Raw genomic sequence first — 24,418 nt, 5'->3', positions numbered from 1 at the left:
ATTGTAGGCCGGAGGACCACTTTTTTTGCTGTCTGTTACTCTAATTATATATAGCACTATTTAGCATAAAAAAATATAAAAAGGCCACATATTTGCCAGTGTGGTATTTCCGTGACAGCCCTCATATATCTGCGTGTTCCAAGTTTGGTCATTGTAGGCCTGTGTACCCCTTTTTTTGCTGTCTGTTACTCTATTTATATACAGCACTATTTTGCATAAATTAACTTCACAAAAAAGCCCCCCAAAATTGTTATGTCAGGCTGAGGTCTGCCTGGTGTTTGGGTTTGAAAAATCGTAGATTTGCAGGCATACTGATCAGATATTATTTCGCTACTAATAAATATATTTGTGTTGAACATTTGAAATAGTGCAGTAGTCCATTTAAAATGGGCAAGGCAAGGGGCAAGGGATGGGGAAGTGGACGTGATGATGATGGTGCATGCAGAGGACGAGGCCGTGGGCAAGGTGAAAGTGGGTCACAACAAAGACCCACATCTTCTCGCTCGACCTTCCAGTCCCAGTTTCTAGGGGACCGCAGCACACCACTATTGAAGCCAGAGCAGTGTGAAACACTTGTTGGTTGGATAGCGGATAATGCTTCCAGTCACTTAGCCACCACCACCACCACCATGTCTTCCACACTGTCAAGTATGAGTAGCCGTGAGTGTGGCCCGGATATTCCTCACCCTGATCCTCCTTCAACCCACCATGCCGAGTGCCCTGAGACAACTGATCCCACACTTGGACACTCTGAACAGCTGTTCAGCTTTCCATTTCAAGATTCAAAACTCTCGGCCAGTCAACTTGAAGTGGTGACAGCTGAGATTGCATGTAGAGATGCCCAAAGCTTTGACCAGCCCCGTACACAAAACGGCGATGTGGGAAAGTGTCTGAAGAGGTGGACGATGATGAGACACAATTTCCAGAAAGTCAGGAGGAGGAGCAGGGTGCAGATGTGGGAGACGAGGTGGTGGATGACATAGTGACTGACCCAACCTCGCAGGAGGACATGCAGTGCGAGGGCAGCAGCACACATGGGGAAGGAGGCATATTACCCCAACAGGCAGGAAGAAGCAGTGTGGTGGCCACAAACAGAAGGCATGCATCTGTTCCCCGTAACACCAACATGAGGGAAGTTGCCATTCAAACTGTTAGATCTTCCCGAGTCTGGTTATCTTTTAAAGACTCTGCCGATAACCCCAAACAGGCCATTTGCAGCACCTGCCATGCCCGCATCAACAGGGATAGCAAAACAACCAGCCTGACCACCACCAGCATGATCAGGCACATGGCAGCCAAGCACCCGACTTTGTGAGCCCCAGGCTCTAGGACCACTGCCTGCAGGTCACACCACTGCTTCTTTCACTGTTTTGTGTAGAAGCCAATCCTCTGTACACCGTGCATGTGAAGATGCCTCTAGCCCTGCACCTGTTGTGGCCCACAGTCAAGCAGCACCATCATCAAACCCATCCACGTCCTTGTCTCAGCACAGCCTTCAGTTGTCTATAACCCAGTCTTTGGAATGCAAGCGGAAATATCCAGCCAACGCCCCACTGGCCACAGTCCTCATTTCTAATATTTCTCTTCTGCTTGCGCTAGAAATGCTGCCTTTTAGGCTTGTTGAGACGGAAGCTTTCCGCAACCTGTCCCAAGGTCCCAAGGTACTCGGCCCCCAGTTGCCACTATTTCTCCTGGTGTGCCGTACCGGCATTACACCAGCATATGTCCCACAATATTACCCATGCCCTCAACAATGCTGTTACAGGGAAAGTCCACCTATCCACATACACGTGGACAAGTGCTTGTGGGCAGGGATGGTACATCTCACTGACAGAACACTGGGTTAACATAGTGGAAGCCGGGACCCAGTCGAACCTTGGGATGGAACACATCCTCCTCACGCCGAGGATTGCTGGCCCTATGTCAGTCAGGGTTGCCCCCACAGTCTACAGCTCCTGCACCTCCTCCTCTTCATCCTCCATCTCTGAAATCAACACATCAGTCAGAAGCTGGAAGCACTACAGCACTGCCTCAGCCAAGTGGCAGAAGCTAATCTGCATAGGTGACGAACCGCACAATGCAGCAGAGTTGTGGACAGCACTGAAAGAGCAGTCAGAGGTTTGGATGACACCGCTGAACCAACAGCCAGGCATGGCCATGTGTGACAATGGCCATAACCTGGTGGCGGCTCTGAGGCAAGGTGAGCTCACACACATACCTTGCTTGTCCCATGTGCTGAACCTCATGGTTCCACATTTTCTGGAAAGCTTCCCGGATCTGCCGGATCTGCTAGTGAAAGAACGCCATCTGTCTGCCCATTTTAGAAAGTCAGCTCAGCTTCAGCCGCCCTTGCCTTGCTTCAGCAGCGTTTGCAGCTTCCTGCTCACCGGCTGGTGTGTGATATCCCCACGCACTGGAACTCTACGCTGCATATGTTGGAAAGGATTTGTGAGCAGAAGAGGGCAGTTGTTGACTACCAACATCAACAAGGCCGTCGATATTCAGTTCAGACTCCACACATAAGACCTTAGGAGTGGACATGGATGTCCGACATATGTACCATCCTCCAAAACTTTGAGGACTGCACCAAAATGGTGAGCGGCGATCACACCATAATTAGCTTCACCATCCCTCTTCTCAGCATTCTGAAATCCTCTCTGCTCACAATTAAAGAGGATGCATTGCAGGCAGAGCACGAGGACATGGAGAAAGGAACCATACAGCGGGATTACACTCAGCCCAGCCTCATGTCTTCTCAATGTGGATTGGTAGGCAATGAGGAGGAGGAGGAAGAACAGGAGCTACTTTCATGCGCTACAGACGGTACTACAAATACAGCTGTCATATCATCTGTTCAGTGGGGACGGCCTGAGGACAGGGAGGAGGATGAGGAGGAGGAGGACAGCATGGTTAGTCGTCCTGTTGGTGAGGACCCAGAAGTCTTTCCTGTTAGCAGTCTGGCACGCATGGCTGACTTTATGTTGTGCTGCGTTTCACTTGACCCTCGCATTATAAAACTTTTGCCTGACACTAATTACTGGTTGGTGACAGTTCTAGACCCACGCTACAAGGAGAACTTTCAATCTCTTCTACCAGAGACAGAGAGGTGTACTAAAATGTTGCAGTACCAGAGGGCCCTTGTAGCGGAATTGTTTCGAAAATTCCCATGTGAGAATGCTGGCAACAGACGTCAGAGTTTGTTGTACAACCAAGGAGTCCAAGCGAGAGAGACAGAAGTACAATCCTGCTCAGGCAGGTGAACAATGGCAAAGTTCTGGGACAGTTTTCTCAGACCGTCCCATCGTGATGGCACAGAGGCAAGGGGTGCTGTCACAAGAAGTGCAATGTTTGGGAACATGGTGAGGGAGTACCTTGCAGATCTTACAAACTTTCTCCGTGATTCCTCTGTGCCTTTTAATTATTATGTATCGAAGCTGGACACGTGGCATGAACTGGCTCTCTACGCCTTGGAGGTCCTGGCCTGCCCTGCTGTTAGCATTCTGTCAGAGTGGGTTTTTAGTGCCGCTGGTGGAATTATAACAGATAAGCGCATCCGCCTGTAAACTGAAAATGCCAACAGGCTGACTCTTATAAAAATGAACAAGGGCTGGATAGGGAAAGATTTCTATACACCAAGTGAAAACAGCGAAACATAACCTCAAATACATTCTCTCTTTTGGGAAGGTGTATTCTCATGCACCTCTTCACAACCACACATGGGTATACGGGGCAAGGGGGCTGTGATGGCACTATTTTAATTTGTAAAAAAAAAAAAGGACCCCACATTGGAGAATTGGGCATGACATTACATTGGGCCTACTTCTTCATTCTGTCTCCTGCAATGTGTCCTTTAACTGCCACTAGATCACCAGGGTGAACGTGCTCTGTATGGTGCATTTTGGGCAAGAGGCCTGTAATGGCACTATTTTAATTTGTAAAAAAGGACCCCACATTGGGGAATTGGACATGAATTGGGAATTGGGCACACACCACATGGCCAGCTAGGGTTGTTAAATGTTACAATGACATTTCCCAGTGAACGCATTTGTAGTGGTTTAAAGCAAAAACGCTGCGTCTGAACTAAGCCTAAGTGGGGGAGGAAATTTTCTTCCTGGGGTTAATAATTTGGCCTTACAGGCAAGTCATTAACCTGCAAAGGATGTACCTTAACATATTTCCCAGCAAAATCCGTTTTGGTTTCGTTTTAGTGTGTTTTTGGTGTTCCTGTGTCATTTGAGCAGTGTTTCCATCATTTTCAGACGTTTTTGGACCTTAAAAGGACCCCCCCGGGGGGGGATCACGGTAAAAATACTCGGGTCTCCCATACACTTACATTGGGCTCGTTGCTCGGGTGGGGTACCCGAGTATTCCAATCTGCTCGACCCGAGCAACGAGCACCTGAGCATTTTAGTGCTTGCTCAAAGACTAAGCAGGCAGCTGTGTGCTGATATTAATAGGCTGAAAAGGGGTTATCGATATTGGCTCCCCCCCAGACTAATAACACCGGCCTCAACCCCTCAGAAATGGTACATCCATTAAATGTGCCAATTCTGGCTCTTAGCCTCAGCTCTTTCTGCTTGCCCTGGTGTGTTAGCAAGTGGGGTAATGGTTTGGGGGTTGATGTCAGCTGTGTAATGTCTTCTGACATCAAGCCCAGAGTTAGTAATGGAGAGATGTCAATCAGACAACCTCATCAGTAACCCTGTAGTCAAAAGCAATAAATACGTACAGAGAAAAAAGTCCTTTAAATGTAAAAAGAAATCCCCATTTACCCATTTATTACCTTTAAAAAATAAAATAATCCAAAGGGTTGTGCTGTAAATCCATCACACGTCCCAAGATGATCTCGGGCTCGGCTAAATCCAGATGCAGTGCTGAATGGTGACATCAGTAATGTGATGGCTCAACATGGTGGCTGGAACACAATGACACTAGGGTGTGAATTTGGCTGCTCTGACGAACGACATCAGTAAAGTTACCGCAGTTCATTGGCTATGAACTGCAAAAAGCTTTCTGATGTCAACGCTTGTCACAAGCTGTGCGGCTGCCGTACTGACAGATTAGCTGCTGGGAAGAAATTAACTTTATTCCTCCTGGCAGCCTCTGGTCCAGTACACAGTGAACGGCAGCCGTAAGCATGCTGTAGCACATTGACTGACAGCCATCTCTGCACTGATACGCAGAGCCACTGCGTAAAAACGAGGAAGTTATTTCAGGAAAAATACTGTTGATGTTTTCCTGAAGCGCCTTCTAACTGAAAAACTTGGTGGGTTTGCCTGAGTTTAAAGACATTGTATGCATATACCCTACTAGTTGCCTGGAAGACATTGATGCTGTCTCATATAGGTGTGTAGTGAGTGATGTCAGCTGTGAGGAGAGAGTTATTTGTGTACTCACTCCTGCACCATGGATGCACCATTTCTGGGGTGGCTGAGGGCTGATGGTTTTTAGACTGGCAGCGTGGCAATATCCATGGCCCCTTCTCAACCTACTAAAATCAATCCGGAGCTTTCTATTTAGACATTGCTGGTTATTAAATATAGAGGTGACTCCATGTCATTTTTTTATGGTCCCCCCTTTTTAATGACCAGTAAAGGCTATGTAGACAGCTGTGAGCTGATAATTAATAACTTGAGAAGCTTTATGAATATTGACACCTACCCAGAATAGTAACACCAGCCCCCAGCTATCTACTTTCCCTTAGCAGGTTGGTAAAACTAAAGAGGACCTCATGGCATTTTTCAAATTATGTATTCAATAAATACAAGGAAAGAAAACTACACACGCACTACACTAATTATATATCTCACTGCAAAGAGCCATAATCCAAACACCTTGTGTGCACAGAACCCCGTACACAGACTTCAAATCGGAAATCTGTCTTAGCCTTCGGTACTGGCTGCACCTAATAAAGCTTGGAGAAAGGTTGCATCACAGCCAATCACCAAGCTTTATGACTGTGGTCACTAACTTCTGCATTGCAGGCATGCCAAGTATTGGCATGGCTGTGATCGGGCAGCTCAGCCTGTATAAAGGCCGGATCATGGGTTGAGTGGCCATTATCAGCATTGTTAGACAAGAGAAAAGAGTGCCGTAAAGCCTGTTGCACACAGCCCTTATATTCTGTTCTTTACAGCCTGATTATTAGTGCCCGTACAACTTAGTACACAGTGAAGATACAGCATTGTCCAGAGTGCCAGTATATCCCTTTGTATAGTGCATGTACAGCCCGGTGCATAGTGCCTGTAAATAGGAGAGCATCAAATAAAGGATGAAGCCATGCTGTTACTGGTGGTGATGGTGGGCCTGTTGCAAGGAGAGGACATGGTCATTCTATGCCTGTGATATGCCCAAGTGAAACACCTTCTTCAGGTCAATGCAGGCGACAGGACATTTTGCATCTTTTCATAGGCCCGATTAATGCTGGCAAAATGATTAGGCCACAAGATGTTGAAAAGATGCTAAATTGGACAGTTGACAGTGGCTCCAGTTCCTTGGCATTGTCTTCCACGTGTTCCCTTGCATAAAGCGCAGAGTTGGCACCTGAGGACCATGGTTATCTTTCTTCCACCCAACCCCTTTGCAAAACATCCAAGCTGTCTGAGCTCTAAGTCATGCACCAGTCTTTTCTGCTTTTTGATGAGTCCACTGGCTAGGCTTCCATGGCCTATTCACCTGGCCCCACCTCACAAGTGGAAGAGCAGTCCCATAAACAATCAAAAATGTTCAAACCAGAGATCTGAGATCTAATGTGCCCCAATATACAGTGACATATGAATAGCATTCCCAAATACAGTTTCCTCAGCTTGGCAAAGCAGTTATAAAAAGTGAGCTGACTGTTCTTCTGATGTTTTCCGCTCTCTGAAGATGCTCTATACTTTATAATGAATCTTAATGGGATGGCTTAAAGAGCCCAGATGACCAAGGGCATCTTTTTGAGCAATTTGGCAGTGTTTTTGTTTGAAAAAACACTAGTGGTTTCTTTTACTGTTGAATGGAGTTTTAGAAAATGCCAGGAAAAAAGATGCCTGAAACGTGCTGGAAAAAAACACTAAAAAAAAGGCACAGATCAACCATGTCAAATAAGCGCTCAATAAGCAACAGCAAAAAAAAAAAAAAAAAAAACGCAAAAAAAGACAATGGTGTTTCCTGAAACATCTTCCTATTGAAAAACTCAGTGGGTAAACCTGTCTGAAAAAGATGTGTACATACCCCAAAATTCCATTCCATTAGGTTTCCATTGTTGTTATGATGGCAGGAATAATCTAGTCTTCTCTATCTTTGAAATGGATCATAATTGATAAATCCTATCCAACTTGAATCATAAAATCAGAAACCAAAACAGAAGTGTGAGCTTTGTACGTTTCATCAAATTATAAAGACAATTCATAAAGCAGTATACACAAGTAGACTTTTAAGAATGTCTAGGTAGTAAATAGATATTCCTAGCTTGACATATCTATGGCATATCCACAGAATAAGGTAGATTTACACTGCATGATAATTGGGAACAAGTGTTCCTTGTAATGCTTGTTGTGCAGTCTAAACAGGCTGACAATCTCCCAAGAGATAAGCAAAATATTTGTTCAATGGGGGAAATGATCCTTTGGTTTGACGAAAAGATCATCTTTCTTGGCAGCTCATCGTCATTTGTAAACAGAGCCTGTGCTGCAGAGAACAATGGCAGCCTATGCTCACTGATTGGTCTATTACTAATTGTTCTGTACGCATCTGCAGCATGGTCTGCCTGTGTAAACAGGGTACAAAATGACTAAGGACTGGAAAACATGTTGCAATCAGTGGTTGTTTAAAAGGATCCTGTCATCATGACAAAATATGCTATTAACCTGTAGATATGGAGTTGATCTGCAGGTTAATAGCATTTTAAAGCCATACGGCCAGCACATTGAAGGCATGGCTGCAGAGAGCAAATAAAGTTTATTCCTCTCAGCAGCCTCTAGCTTTCAGTCCTATAGGCATGCCTGGCACAGCTTCAGTCACTGCTGAATTCACAGTGAGTAGCAGCTGTAAGCCCACCCAAGCTCTGACTGACAGCCAGTTCAGCACTGATGCACTGTTGAGCCTGCTGTCAGTCAGTGCCGGGTTGTGGTTACAGCCACTGCTCCCTATGTACTGAGCGGTAACTGAAGCCGTGTCGGCTGTGTCTCTGACTGAAAGCTGAAGGCTGCTGGGAGGAATAAAGTTAATTTCCTCTGGGTACTTGGGCTTTCAGTGCAATGGACACATGGCTTTAGAACGTTATTTACCTGCAGATCAACCCTATATCAGGAGATTAATAGCGGTTTTTAACATGACAGGATCCCTTTTTATTGCCCAGCATTGTCTTATGCAAATGCACATTAACCACTGTTCATTACCTATGCAGGCAGCAGTCCAGCAATAGAGTGGTGACTACTTCTGCACATAGTCCTTCCCATTAATGTCTACTAGAACAAGGGCTGAGCACTGCTTAATTGTTGAAAAAAATGGTTCCAATATGGAAAATAAACAGAATATTTTATTAATAATATTGTTAAATATACATAAAATAGACCATGTCACTGACAATGACAGCCATCAACCAATGGCAAGAGCTTAATCAAGATTTAACACAGACCAACACTGTGCCTAGATGATTCACAATTCAGAGTTCCAGACTTGGCATAAATGAATATGTCGTGTGCTAGTGTGTGATCTGATCTGTGTGGAGAGGAATGAAGATCATCTCTAACGAGGACTGGGATTCATCAGGATGCATGGACAAATTATTGTTGTTGTGAATGTTCTCCAAGGATCGTCCATGCAGATTCTGCACCTTGTATTGCTTCAGTAGAGTCACCAGGATCACTTTCATCATCACCATTGCTATGTATTTTCCTGCACATGCCCGGGGACCAAATCCAAAGGGTTGAAAGTAGCGATGTGGGACCTGGAATCATCAGGGTAGGCAGTTTAGAAGAGTTTAATGTAAGAGTATGCAGCACTCCCAGTATTTAATAACTAGTATACAAATGAATTTAGTACTAAAAGAGACACCTCTTTAATCCAGTATCGTATAATCCTTAATAACCCAGACAAATGCCATATGTTACCAACATCTGTACATTATTTGTATGTTTCCTTATTTATACACCATATAGTTTCTTACAGTCTTTGTTACATGTAGTTTATGAGCTTCATGTGCTTTCCTACAAATTACGGGGCATCAGGGTCTAATAGTTTTCTGCTTCAAAAACAGTTATCCATTAAATCAATGTTTGGTGGGTGAAGGTGGCAAGAGGGACTAATACAAAACCTGTAGGTTTCTGGTGTCTAGTCAGTTCAGTGACAGTTGACTTCTCTAGGAACATAAATTGTCCACATAGCATCTTATGGGGCTTGGAACAATTGTATTGCATCTGGCAGCATTCAGAGTCCACTAGCTGGGCCCAGTTCTTCTCAGCTCTTATCCACATGCACGTCACTTGACAAACGGTAAGGTTTTTAATGTTAGAGTTAGTCCCGATTAGGGTCACCGTGAAGTGGCGGGATGGTTTTTACATTTTTTGGATCAAAAAACATGCTAAGTAAGCATGTCATTTTCATGCACTATTGTTGTTTATTTACTGCAGGGTATTCAATTATGTTTCTGTCTTTATTTTTTTAGCATTCAGAGTATGTAGTGTCTGAACGTGCTGAAATCCATGCAGAATTGGTTTTGAGACATAGTATGGTCATGTGCGAGAGATGGTGGTGTGCCATAGTTTAATTTAGCATTTGTTTTGTGGTTCATGTCTATAAACTATCATCTTATATGACTAGTGAAAAATTGAGAATCTGAAATCTGATAGAAACCATCTGATTAAATGGAACATACTGTTTGTTCTTAGGCTTTTTTGACTAAATGAGAAGATAATTCAAAACTATATTTAACATAATACTAAATCTTTTAATAAATCATCAGAATTTTGGTGAAATAATAATGTAACATTTTATTTTACACCTCTTTATGCCATACTTCATTTACTAACCATTTTAATTTAAACTTTTGCATCTAGAAATGCTATTTTTGTTTTCTTTTTGAACGTGCCAGAAGAGAATTTGTATATGTAAATGTATACACAGCGGGGTAGCTATAGCGGGAGCAGGGAGTTTCGGTTCTACTTGGGCACTGGAACCTGGGTGGGTCCCAAAAGTGTCCTTTGGCCCAAATAAGAAGTCCAATACCAGTAAAGCCCATTGATATTTGGGATAAATGGGAGACTTGGAGATTTTGCATTGGTGCCACTACATATATAGATAAGTCAACAAAGAGACCACCACATCAAAACCCTGTCATGGGCAGCCCAATCTCCAGACCTGAACCCCATTGAAAACCTCTGGAATGTAATCAAGAGGATGATGGATAATCACAAGCCATCAAACAAAGAAGAACTGCTTACATTTTTACGCCAGAAGCAGTGTGAAAAACTGGTGGAAAGCATGCCAAGACGCATGAAAGCTGTGATTAAACATCATGGTTATTCCACAAAATATTGATTTCTGAACTCTTCCCGAGTTAAAACATTAGAATTGTTGTTTCTAAATGATTATGAACTTGTTTTCTTTGCATTATTTGAGGTATGAAAGCACTGTTTGTTTGTTTTTTAATTTTGACCATTTCTCCTTTTCAGAAAAAAAATTCAAAATTTATAACTTGGAAATTCAGAGACATGTTGTCAGAGGTTTATACAGGGTGTGCAATGTATATGGATACACCTAAATAAAATGTGAATGGTTGGTAATATAAACTTCCTGTTTGTGGCACATTAGTATATGGAGGGGAAAAACTTTTCAAGATGGGTGGTGACTAGTGTTGAGCAATACCTTCCGATACTCAAAGGTATCGGTATCGGATGGGATCGGCCGATTTCCAAAAAATATCGGATATCGCCGATACCGATACCCGATACCAATGCAAGTCAATGGGACACAAGTATCAGAAGCTATCCTGGATGGTTCCCAGGGTCTGAAGGAGAGGAGACTCTCCTTCAGGCCCTGGGATCGATATTCATGTAAAAAATAAAGAATTAAAATAAAAAATATGGATATACTCACCCCTGCGGCGGCCCCTGGACCTTACCGATGTAACCGGCAGCCTCCGTTCCTAAGAATGAGGAGTTTAGGACCTTCGATGACGTCGCGGCTTGTGATTGGTCGCGTGACCGCTCACGCGACCAATCACAAGCCGCAACGTCATCGCAGGTCCTAAACTCCTCATTCTTAGGAACGGAGGCACCGGTTACATCGGTAAGGTCCAGGGGCCGCCGGAGGGGTGAGTATATCCATATTTTTTATTTTAATTCTTTTTTTTTTTAAATGAATATGGATCCCAGGGCCTGAAGGAGAGTCTCCTCTCCTCCAGACCCTGGGAACCATACACTGGGAACTTCCGATTCCGATTTCCGATATCACAAAAATATCAGAACTCGGTATCGGAATTCTGATACAGAAAATATCGGCCGATATCCGATACTTGCAGTATCGGAATGCTCAACACTAGTGGTGACCATGGCGGCCATTTCAAAGTCAGCCATTTTGGATCCAACTTTATTTTTATCAATGGGAAGAGGGTCATGTGACACATCAAACTTGTTGAGAATTTCACAAGAAAAACAATGGTGTGCTTGGTTTTAACATAACTTTATTATTTCCTGGAAAGTGGGTTGGTCATTGTGGGCCAGTTGAATGGCCACCGAGGTCTCCCAATCAGACCCCATTAGACTTTTTTCTTTGGGGTCATCTGAAGGCAATTGTCTATGCTGTGAAGATACGAGATGTGCAGCATCTGAAACAATAGATACTGGAAGCCTGTGCTAGCATTTCTTCTGCGGTGTTGCTATCAGTGTGTCAAGAGTGGGAGAAGAGGGTGCATTGACAATCCAACACAATGGGCAGCACTTTGAACACATTTTATAAGTGGTTATAAACTTGTAAATAACTCATGAAAGAATAAAGTTAAGTTAAAACCAAGCACACCATTGTTTTTCTTGTGAAATTCTCAATAAGTTTGATGTGCTCAGAACAACATGCAATTATCACTGGGGTTACAGTATTTAATAAGATATTGTAACAATTGAAACTAGCCACAGCATTTGCGTCCCTTTTGAGTATTTTCAACTTAAAATGTCACTGTTATGACAGAGATGCACTTTCAAAAAGGGCATCTATGAGATTGTCCTACAGTATTTATTTCCACTATATTGCTCCCAAAACGTAAATGTGCTTGTCCTTAATTTTACTGCATGACAGTAATCACTAAACCTAAAGTAAAATCAGAAAATAGAATCAGATTAAAACAGTGTTCGGAGCTCTTTTTAAGATGAATTGTTAGTTTTTGGAGTTTGCATTATAGTTTAAAAGGAAACTACTGACATTTTTTTCACTTAAAGGGAACCTGTCAAATCAAATTAGGCTATTTACCTGCAGATATGGGGATAATATGTGCAGGTTATTAATGTTCTGAAGCCATGGGCCCTCCAGACTGAAAGCTCAGCTGCTGGGAGGAAATTAACTTTATTCTTGCTGGCAGCCTCCAGCTTTCAGTCATAGAGGCGAACTTCTGTCACCACTAAGTACATAGTAGGTGGTGGATGTAACCACACCCCAGTGCCGGGGTGTTGTTATAGTTACTGTTCTCTATGTAGTAGGCAGTGACTGAAGCCACATTGGCCATGCCTCTATGACTGAAAGCTAAAGGCTTCTGGGAAGAATAAAGTTCATTTCCCCACAGCAGTGGGTCTCTCAGTGCAGCAGTCCCACGACTTCGGAGCGCTATTAACCTGCAGATAAACTCTATATCTGCAGGTTAATGTCCGTTTTTGACATGACAGCTTCCTTTCATAAGTCAGGTTGAGTTACAGGGAAACATTTCAAATTGTGGTGTTGAATGTGATGTATGATGCACTGAGTACATTCAGATGATATTTGTGGGTAGATCACTGTTATAGTGAGCCTATCATGTAAAAAAATATTAATTACCTTCAGATATAAGGTCAATCTGAAAATAAATAGCCATCTATATGGGCATGAAGGTCATAATATGCATAATAAAATGATACCTTATAGGAAAATGAGCTGTTCCAGGCTATGGGACACAGATCTGTATGAGACTCTGCCTCCAGAGTTATGGTAATTTTAAATGAAAGAGGGAGATACCAGTGTGAGACATGTAATGACCAACAGTCTACTCTCATGCTCTTCTGTTGTATTAACACATTTGCAGCTGCAGTGGTGTGTGTTTGTATGGAGGGTGGACTACAGGAGAGCTGACATGACTGCTAATGTGTTTGCAAAAGGACAAAGTTCAACTCTGCTGTATTGAGTTGATTATAATAAGGCACAGCTATGCATAGCAGAGCTACCAGCACTATGAGATGGCAAGTGCTACTGCTGTTTGTAATGAAGCAAACTTCACTTCTGATGTACAGTGTTAGTCCTGATCTTACTGTACAGCTGTGTATGATTCTGAAAGCAAAATGTCAGTCAATACATATCTCACACTGGCAACGCCCCATGGAGACAGATTCTCATATAGATCGGTGTCTGAACCATAGATCTTAACAGCTCATTTACATATTAAGAAAAACAGGAACAAGACATCAGATGGCAGATATCAATATATCATTTTATTCAGCTTCCTATGACCTACATGTCCATGTAGATGGGATTAGGAGGGTTGATCCTACTGACAGATCCCCTTTAAAATCCTGCCTGGCTACTCTCCTGGAGCTGACCCTATAGGAGAAAATGAACTTACAGTACAGACCAAAAGTTTGGACACACCTTGTCATTTAAAGATTTTTCTGCATTTTCATGACTATGAAAATTGTACATTCACACTGAAGGCATCAAAACTATGAATTAACACATGTGGAATTATATACTTAACAAAAAAGTGTGAAACAACTGAAATTATGTCTTATATTCTAGGTTCTTCAAAGTAGCCACCTTTTGCTTTGCTGACTGATTTGCACACTCTTGGCATTCTCTTGATGTATATATAAAAACGCTTGCTTCCAGTCATTGGGGCAGAGAAGGAAGTGATTACAGTCAATGCTCACTATATAAAGATGAATTACTCACTCTTCACACTTCCATTGACAACCTGCTATGCACTCTCACACTGATGAGCAGGCTGTCAGTCAAAGTGTCAGGGATAGATCACATTTTAATAGAAATGTGACATTAGGATAAAATTCACATACCTCATCTCATCTATGCTACTATTATTATTATTATTATTATTATTATTCATATATTGTGCATACATTATGCATTAATTCATATATGTATAAATACATTTTTATTGGTGTGTCTCATAGATGTAACCCAACTCTATCGTTGTAATCTGATATATAATAACACCCGAAAAAGTTAAAACAAATCCACCAGCATCCATGTGACTTCTTATATTGGTATCACTTAGACACCGTGACTCCGATTCACCATTTGCGATTTTCTTGAAGTCACTTTTCTTTTATTTGTATTATGTTTTTTTCAATTTTTTTTGAAATGGCGCATATGGGTCATGAATTTGGTGCAAAATAATAAACGCTCTAATTTGGTAAAAATCGCATTTCATGAATCTGTCTAAAACATCAGCATAAGCAAAGTTATCGGGGATAAATTAAAATAAGACTGAAAAAAGAAAGACTTAAAGCATGACGCAAAATTTATAGAGAATAAAGGCACAAATACAAAAGTCACTAAAGAGGAGCAAATTACTCCAGAGAAGTGAAGAAACCGCAATGATGAATTGGGGCCTGTATATGTATCCATGCAGGGGACTTTATCAAGTATGTCTTTATTATTTCACTAGGATGCGGGTAGATTGTTTTATTTTTTTTTAATTATTCACTTATATTGGAGTGAGAGAATGGCTATCTTTATAACTCCTACATGAATGAACAGTGTGGTAGTCACAGATGCCCACTATTGCTCTATTTACACGGAAGACTTTAAGGGTATGTGCACACGTTGCGGATTTCTTGCAGAAATTTCCTGAAGAAAACCGGAAATTTTCTGCAAGAAATCCGCATTTTTTTTTTTGCGTTTTTTTTCCGTTTTTTTCGCGTTTTTTTAGCATTCTGCAAGCGTAATTAGCTTGCAGAATGCTAAAGTTTTCCAAGCGATCTGTAGCATCGCTTGGAAAACTGACTGACAGGTTGGTCACACTTGTCAAACATACTGTTTGACAAGTGTGACCAACTTTTTACTATAGATGCAGCTTATGCAGCATCTATAGTAAAAGATAGAATGTTTAAAAATAATAAAAAAAATAAAAAAATGCTTATACTCACCCAGACATCTCCTCAGCGGCGTCCGTTCGTCTTCCTATAGCTGGTCTGTGCGCACAGGACCTTCCGTGACGTCACGGTCACGTGAGCGGTCACATGACCGCTCACGACCAATCACAGGACAGTGACGTCATCGGCAGGGTCCTTCACCGCACATCAGCTACAGGAACCGAAGCGACAGCATGCAGTGGAGGCGGGAAGACATCGAGGGTGAGTATAGGACTGTTTTTTATTTTAATTCTTATTTTTTGACCACTTATATGGTGCCCAGTCCATGGAGGAGAGTCTCCTCTCCTCCACCCTGGGTACCAACCGCACATGATCTGCTTACTTCCCGCATGGTGTGCACAGCCTCGTGCGGGAAGTAAGCAGATCAATGGACCCCTAGGTGTGCGGAATCCCCTGCAATTCCGCATTTTAATGAACATGTTGCTTTTTTTTCCGCGATGCGATTTTTTCGCGGAAAAAAGGCTACATTTGCACAAAAAATGCAGAATACACTTAAAATAATAGGAGGCATATGTAAGCGTTTTTTTCGCGTTTTTATCACGTTTTTATAGCGAAAAAACGCGAAAAAAACGCAAAAAATACTTAACGTGTGCACATGGCCTAAGACCACCTTTCCTGTGAATGGTGGAGGTCCCAGTGGTAAGACCAATAACAATGGTACATATATCACCTATCCTGAGAGTAGGTGTAAAATGTATTTAGTGGAAAAATCCATTTAATGGCATTTTCTTACATAGAAAAGCTACTGTTTTCTAGAGTAGCAATATATATGAATTTAACATTAAATATGCCCAAGGTGATGAGCAGAAACACTTCATGTGAATATATCAGTTAATTTAGATGCGTTTTTTCAATTCATCATCATCATGAGGACGTACCGTTTTCTCAAAATTGTCCAGGCAGAACTCATTTGGCTTTGGAAAAAATTCAACTCTGTGCATACGTCCAAGATTCAAGATGATATTGGTGCCTTTCTTAACATAATACCCATCTATGATATCATCCTCCAGAGCTTTGCGCATGACCAAGTCTACCACAGGCTGGTACCTCATGCTCTCATAGATGAAATTCTCTGTAACTTTAAGTTTTTGCAAATCACTACTCAGTACTTCCCGATCACCTGCAATAATAAGGAAGATATTTAGTAATGTACCATGTTCTGTCCAGTGGTCTTGGTGAGTCTGTTTTTAATCTGATCTGTATCCTAGCTCCATAATAATCCAAAAGTCCTAGCCAATGAGCTTTGCTATTAAGCCATCCTTTGTACCTAAATACAGCTGCTTCTCACAAAATTAGAATATCATCAAACAGTTAATTTATTTCAGTTCTTCAATGCAAAAAGTGGAACTCATATATTACGTAGAGTCATTATAAACAGATTGATCTATTTCAAGTGTTTATTTCTGTTAATGTTGATGATTATGGCTTACAGCCAATGAAAACCCAAAAGTCATTATCTCAGTAAATTAGAATAATTAACAAAAAAAACCTGCAAAGGCTTCATAAGTGTTGACAGATGTCCAGAAAGCAGTCATTGACACACTCCACAAGGAGGGTAAACCGCAAAAGGTCATTGCTAAAGAATCTGGCTGTTCACAGAGTGCAGTATCCAAGTATATTAATGGAAGTTGAGTTGAAGAAAAAAGTGTGGTAGAAAAAAGTGCACAAACAACCGGGATAACCACAGCCTTGAAAGGATTGTTAAGAAAAGGACATTCAAAAATTTAGAGGAGATTCACAAGGAGCGGACTGCTGCTGGAGTCATTGCTTCAAGAGCCACCACACACAGAAATATCCAGGACATGGGCTACAAGTGTCACATTCCTTATGTCAAGCCACTCATGTCCAATAGACAACGCCAGAAGTGTCTTACCAGGGTCAAGGGGAAAAAGAACTGGATTGTTGCTCAGTGGTTCAAGGTGTTGTTTTCAGATTAAAGTAAATTTTGCATTTCATTTGGAAATCAAGGTCCCAGAGTCTAAAGGAAGAGTGGAAAGGCCACAATCCAAGCTGCTTGAGGACTAGTGTGAAGTTTCCACAATCAGTGTTGGTTTGGGGAGCCATGTCATCTGCTGGTGTAGGTCCACTGTGTTTTATCAAGACCAAAGTTAGTGAAGCCGTCTACCAGGAAATTTTAGAGCACTTCATGCTTCCCTCTGCCGACAAGCTTTTTGGAGATGGAAATTTCATTCTCCAGCAGGACTTGGCACCTGTCCACACTGCCAAAAGTACCAATACCTGGTTTAAAAGCAACAGTATCACTGCGCTTGATTGGCCAGCAAACACGCCTGATCTTAACCCCATAGAGAATCTTTGGGGTATTGTCAAGAGGAAGATAAGAGACACCAGATCCATCAATGCAGACAAGCTGAAGGCTGTCAACATAGCAACCTGGGCTTCCATAACACCTCAGCAGTGTCACAGGCTGATCGCCTCCATGCCATGTCGCATTAATGCAGTAATTGATGCAAAAGGAGCCCCCCTACCAAGTATTGAGTGCCTTTACTGAACATACATTTCGGACTTTAAAATCATTTTGCAAGCTGGTGTTATAAAGTATTCTAAATTACCGAGACGATGATTTGGGGGTTTTCATTGGCTGTAAGCCATAATCATCAACATTAACAGAAATAAACACTTGAAATAGATCACTATAATGACTCTATATAATATATGAGTTTCACATTTTGTATTGAGGAACTGAAATATATTAACATTTTGATGATATTCTAATTTTGTGAGAATCACCTGTATATAGTTTACTATATACTCTATAACCAAAAGTCTTCATGTTTGCAAATACAATATATTTTTTAGCTCTCAAAGGCATATATTCTAAGATTTATATCTCAAATACGGTATATATTATAAGTGCTCCTTAATAATTGCAGTTTTCCACATATATATATATATATATATATATATATATATATATATATATACTGTATATTTATTTATACAGTATATAGATGGCAATGATTGCATTCCACTGTGAGACTGAAGGTGGCTTCAGCTTTGCAATGTCATTTAAAGACCTTTATTTCACAAACTAATCATTATTATTTATGTAACATGTTGCCAGAAGTACAGCGAGAATCAGGGCAGCCTTTTGACATTGACGAGTTGTGGAACTAGAATCATCCATTGTCTAAATTTTAAAACATTAGACAGATGTAATGTGACATATTTACCATCTCCGGGCTCTTTAGTCATCAGACTGGACAAAGTCACAGACATATATACAGTGGGGCAAAAAAGTATTTAGTCAGTCAGCAATAGTGCAAGTTCCACCACTTAAAAAGATGAGAGGCATCTGTAATTTACATCATAGGTAGACCTCAACTATGGGAGACAAACTGAGAAAAAAAAATCCAGAAAATCACATTGTCTGTTTTTTTATCATTTTATTTGCATTTTATGGTGGAAAATAAGTATTTGGTCAGAAACAAACAATCAAGATTTCGGGTTCTCAGAGACCTGTAACTTCTTCTTTAAGAGTCTCCTCTTTCCTCCACTCATTACCTGTAGTAATGGCACCTGTTTAAACTTGTTATCAGTATAAAAAGACACCTGTGCACACCCTCAAACAGTCTGACTCCAAACTCCACTATGGTGAAGACCAAAGAGCTGTCAAAGGACACCAGAAACAAAATTGTAGTCCTGCACCAGGCTGGGAAGACTGAATCTGCAATAGCCAACCAGCTTGGAGTGAAGAAATCAACAGTGGGAGCAATAATTAGAAAATGGAAGACATACAAGACCACTGATAATCTCCCTTGATCTGGGGCTCCACGCAAAATCCCACCCCGTGGGGTCAGAATGATCACAAGAACGGTGAGCAAAAATCCCAGAACCACGCGGGGGGACCTAGTGAATGAACTGCAGAGAGCTGGGACCAATGTAACAAGGCCTACCATAAGTAACACACTACGCCACCATGGACTCAGATCCTGCAGTGCCAGCCGTGTCCCACTGCTTAAGCCAGTACATGTCCGGGCCCGTCTGAAGTTTGCTAGAGAGCATTTGGATGATCCAGAGGAGTTTTGGGAGAATGTCCTATGGTCTGATGAAACCAAACTGGAACTGTTTGGTAGAAACACAACTTGTCGTGTTTGGAGGAAAAAGAATACTGAGTTGCATCCATCAAACACCATACCTACTGTAAAGAATGGTGGTGGAAACATCATGCTTTGGGGCTGTTTCTCTGCAAAGGGGCCAGGATGACTGATCCGGGTACATGAAAGAATGAATGGGGCCATGTATCATGAGATTTTGAGTGCAAACCTCCTTCCATCAGCAAGGGCATTGAAGTTGAAACGTGGCTGGGTCTTTCAACATGACAATGATCCAAAGCACACCGCCAGGGCAACGAAGGAGTGGCTTCGTAAGAAGCATTTCAAGGTCCTGGAGTGGCCTAGCCAGTCTCCAGATCTCAACCCTATCGAAAACCTTTGGAGGGAGTTGAAAGTCCGTGTTGCCAAGCGAAAAGCCAAAAACATCACTGCTCTAGAGGAGATCTGCATGGAGGAATGGGCCAAAATACCAACAACAGTGTGTGGCAACCTTGTGAAGACTTACAGAAAACGTTTGACCTCTGTCATTGCCAACAAAGGATAAATTACAAAGTATTGAGATGAAATTTTGTTTCTGACCAAATAATTATTTTCCACCATAAAATGCAAATAAAATGATAAAAAAACAGACAATGTGATTTTCTGGATTTTTTTTTCTCAGTTTGTCTCCCATAGTTGAGGTCTACCTATGATGTAAATTACAGACACCTCTCATCTTTTTAAGTGGTGGAACTTGCACTATTGCTGACTGACTAAATACTTTTTTGCCCCACTGTATGTATGTATCAGGGGTGCATAACCTGTGGCCAAGAGACCCCATACGGCATTCTGTGATATTTTTGGGGAACTCCAACCTTCTGTATGCAGTAGTTGAAGAGGAGTAGCACACTTCCCAAGAATGAAAAGTGCACTGTGTACCTATTTCTGGGTCCTCCATACATTCAAGAGATTGATGTTCCTTGACTTCTGTTTAACATTCGAGTAAGGCATATGTGTCACAATACAACCATTAGGTGTATACACCCCTATAGGGATGACAAATACAAGTTCCAAATTACCAAGAGGATAAATAGACACTAAATAAGGGATGCATTGAAAACATGACTTTTATTTCTATCTATTAAAAGTGTTAAGTAAATTTAAAAACACAATAGTGTGCCAGTCTTATCTCTCTACTATTGATAATCTCTAGGATCTCCTTACTTCACAGAGCAACCTTTCCATTTTCAATATTGTAATGACTGCAGTTTAGGGATTAAAGGTAGCTCAATTCTCTCACTGTTTAGGATATACACTGGTCTCTCTAGAGTTAGCTAAACCACAATCACATAGCCGCCCCAACAAGTTACGCCACAAGGGCTTCATCAGGGTGCTGGGACTATAATGAATTAGGGAAAAAAATTAAAGGAGTGGTAAATTTATAGTGATATGACTGGGTATGTATATACCATGGAATATGATTGACTTATTCAGTAGTGCCTTATTGGATATTGATTGGTAGTCATTCTATTGGCCTCCAATGGACCTACGGTGCGTAAAAAAGGCTTTAAAATTCAGTACCACATTTTTCCTTATTAATTATAGATTATCAATAGTAGAGAGATAACACTGTCACACTAGTGTATTTTTTAAATTTACTTACCACTTTTAATAGATAGAAAAAAAATTTATGTTTTAAATGTATCCCTTAATTAAAGTCTGCTAACTCTCTGGATAATTTGGTATTTGTATGTATCACAATAGCACTGCATGTGGAAGCCTGACATAGTAACATAGTAACATAGTTAGTAAGGCCGAAAAAAGACAGTTGTCCTTCCAGTTCAGCCTATATTCCATCATAATAAATCCCCAGATCTACGTCCTTCTACAGAACCTAATAACTGTAAGATACTATACTAGCTATTGAACCCGTTCTACGCCCGGGTGGCGAGCATTTATATTGGTATATGGTCTCCATCCTGGTATGTGCTGCTCCCATCTTGCTCTCCCATCCTGTCATGTGCTGCTCCATCCTGCGCCCCCATCCTGTCATGTGCTGCTCCACCATGTCATGTGCTGCTCCATCCTGCGCCCCCATCCTGTCATGTGCTGCTCCATGCTGCATCCCCATCCTGTCATGTGCTCCCATCCTGCGCCCCCATCCTATCACGTGCTGCTCCATCCTGCGCCCCCATCAGTGCGGGCGGCTGTGCTGAGTGCGGGCGGCTGTGCTGAGTGCGGGCGGCTGTGCTGAGTGCGGGCAGCTGTATGTGGCTGTGCTGAGTGCGGGCGGCTGTATGTGGCGCGGCTGTGCTGGGTGCGGGCGGCTGTGGGTGGCTGTGCGTGGCTGGGTGCGGCGGCTGTGCTGGGTGCGGTGGCTGTGCTGGGTGCAGCGGCTGTGCTGGGTGCAGTGGCTGTGCGTGGCTGTAGGCGGCTGTGCGTGGCTGTGCTGGGTGCGGCGGCTGTGCTCGGTGCGGCGGCTGTGCTGGGTGCGGCGGCTGTGCGTGGCTGTGCTGGGTGCGGTGGCTGTGCTGGGTGCGGTGGCTGTGCTGGGTGCGGCGGCTGTGGGTGGCTGTGCTGGGTGCGGCGGCTGTGGACGGCTGTGCTGGGTGCGGTGGCTGAAGGCGGCTGTGCGTGGCTGTCAGCGGCTGTGCGTGGCTGTGGGCGGCTGTGCGTGGCTGTGCTGGGTGCGGCGGCTGTGCTGGGTGCGGCGGCTGTGCGTGGCTGTGCTGGGTGCGGTGGCTGTGGTGGGTGCGGCGGCTGTGGGTGGCTGTGCTGGGTGCGGCGGCTGTGCTGGGTGCGGTGGCTGTGCGTGGCTGTAGGCGGCTGTGCGTGGCTGTGGGCAGCTGTGCGTGGCTGTGCTGGGTGCGGCTGCTGTGCTTGGTGCGGCGGCTGTGCTTGGTGCGGCGGCTGTGCGTGGCTGTGCTGGGTGCGGTGGCTGTGGTGGGTGTGGCGGCTGTGGGTGGCTGTGCTGGGTGCGGCAGCTGTGGACGGCTGTGCTGGGTGCGGTGGCTGTGCTGGGTGCAGTGGCTGTGCGTGGCTGTAGGCGGCTGTGTGTTGCTGTGGGTGGCTGTGGGCGGCTGTGCGTGGCTGTGCTGGGTGCGGCGGCTGTGCTGGGTGCGGCGGCTGTGCGTGGCTGTGCTGGGTGCGGTGGCTGTGGTGGGTGCTGCGGCTGTGGGTGGCTGTGCTGGGTGCGGCGGCTGTGCGTGGCTGTGGTGGGTGCGGCGGCTGTGGGTGGCTGTGCTGGGTGCGGCAGCTGTGGACGGCTGTGCTGGGTGCGGTGGCTGTGCTGGGTGCAGCGGCTGTGCGTGGCTGTAGGTGGCTGTGCGTGGCTGTGGGTGGCTGTGGGCGGCTGTGCTGGGTGCGGCGGCTGTGCTGGGTGCGGCGGCTGTGCGTGGCTGTGCTGGGTGCGGTGGCTGCGCTGGGTGCGTCGGCTGTGGATGGCTGTGCTGGGTGCGGCGGCTGTGCGTGGCTGTGCTGGGTGCGGTGGCTGCGTCGGCTGTGGACGGCTGTGCTGGGTGCGGCGGCTGTCGCCACCTGATTCATTTCCGCCGCCATTTTCTTGGTCTTGCTCCCGGAATCGGCGCCTGCGCAGTCCGCGCTTTCCGGCGCCATTTTCTTGAAGACACACTGCAATGTGTCTTCAAGAAAATGGCGCCGGAAAGCGCGGACTGCGCAGGCGCCGATTCCGGGAGCAGGACCAAGAAAATGGCGGCGGAAATGAATCAGGTGGTGTAAGTAACAAATAGCTGTGGCATTAAGTGCCACAGCCTCATGGCACAGCAATTTGTTACTTGCGCTACCTCATTCATTTCCGGCGCCATTTTCTGTGTCCTCCTGGTGCCGGAATCGGCGCCTGCGCAGTCCGCGCTTTCCGGCGCCATTTTCTTGAAGACACACTGCAAGTTGTCTTCAATAAAATGGCGCCGGAAAGCGCGGACTGCGCAGGCGCCGATTCCGGGAGCAGGGGGACATTCATGGCCCGGAATCGCGTCGGTGGAACTGGACAGGTAAGTATACTCACCCTCCGCCTCCTGGCTTGTCCCTGCTTCTCCGTTGGAGATCGCGGTGTGCGTTCAGCGCTTACGCATACCGCGATCTCCTGGGAGCGTCGCTCTGTGGGGTCCAGACTGCGCCGACGCTTGCGCTTGCGCAGTCTATAAAGGCTTCGGACAGAGTGACGCTCCCAGCGTTATATTATAGACTGTTACACTCCAGGAAGACATCCAGGCCTCTCTTGAACCCCTCGACTGAGTTTGCCATCACCACCTCCTCAGGCAAGCAATTCCAGATTCTCACTGCCCTAACAGTAAAGAATCCTCTTCTATGTTGGTGGAAAAACCTTCTCTCCTCCAGACGCAAAGAATGCCCCCTTGTGCCCGTCACCTTCCTTGGTATAAACAGATCCTCAGCGAGATATTTGTATTGTCCCCTTATGTACTTATAGATGGTTATTAGATCGCCCCTCAGTCGTCTTTTTTCTAGACTAAAGGTATCTTCACACTAAGCGACGCTGCAGCGATACAGACAATGATGCCGATCGCTGCAGCGTCGCTGTTTGGTCGCTGGAGAGCTGTCACACAGACCAACTATGCCGAGGTCCCCGGGTAACCAGGGTAAACATCGGGTTGCTAAGCGCAGGGCCGCGCTTAGTAACCCGATGTTTACCCTGGTTACCAGTGTAAAATGTAAAAAAACAAACAGTATATACTCACCTTCACGTCCCTCGCCGTCCGCTTCCTGCACTGACTGAGTGCCGGCCCTAACAGCAGAGCGGTGACGTCACCGCTGTGCTGTACTTTCACTTTGCGGCCGGACGGAGCTCACAGTCAGTGCAGGAAGCGGACGGCAAGGGACGTGTGACAGACATCAGAGGGTGAGTATGTAGTGTTTGTTTTTTAACATTTTACACTGGTAACCAGGGTAAACATCGGGTTACTAAGCGCGGCCCTGCGCTTAGTAACCCGATATTTACCCTGGTTACCATTGTAAAACATCGCTGACATCGTTGCTTTTGCTGTCAAACACAACGATACACGG

The 24,418-nt window shown here is 44.1% G+C and overlaps 1 protein-coding gene across 2 annotated transcripts in view; it reads right to left on the bottom strand.

The window, feature by feature from the left end:
• Positions 1-8,499: 8,499 nt before the first annotated feature.
• Positions 8,500-24,418, bottom strand: part of CYP19A1 (cytochrome P450 family 19 subfamily A member 1) — an 81,714-nt gene continuing 65,795 nt past the window's right edge. For both annotated transcript variants that reach the window (XM_077260951.1, XM_077260952.1), the window contains 2 exons: positions 16,205-16,446; positions 8,500-8,929 (listed from right to left, as the gene is read on the bottom strand). In XM_077260951.1, the coding sequence (XP_077117066.1) occupies positions 8,684-8,929; positions 16,205-16,446 (488 nt within the window). In that variant the 3' untranslated portion in view covers positions 8,500-8,683. The remainder of the gene's footprint in view (positions 8,930-16,204; positions 16,447-24,418) is intronic.

Source organism: Ranitomeya variabilis, chromosome 5 (genome assembly GCF_051348905.1).
Source record: "Ranitomeya variabilis isolate aRanVar5 chromosome 5, aRanVar5.hap1, whole genome shotgun sequence".
Taxonomy (NCBI): Eukaryota; Metazoa; Chordata; class Amphibia; order Anura; family Dendrobatidae; genus Ranitomeya; species Ranitomeya variabilis.
This window is presented reverse-complemented; position numbering and strand designations above follow the sequence as displayed.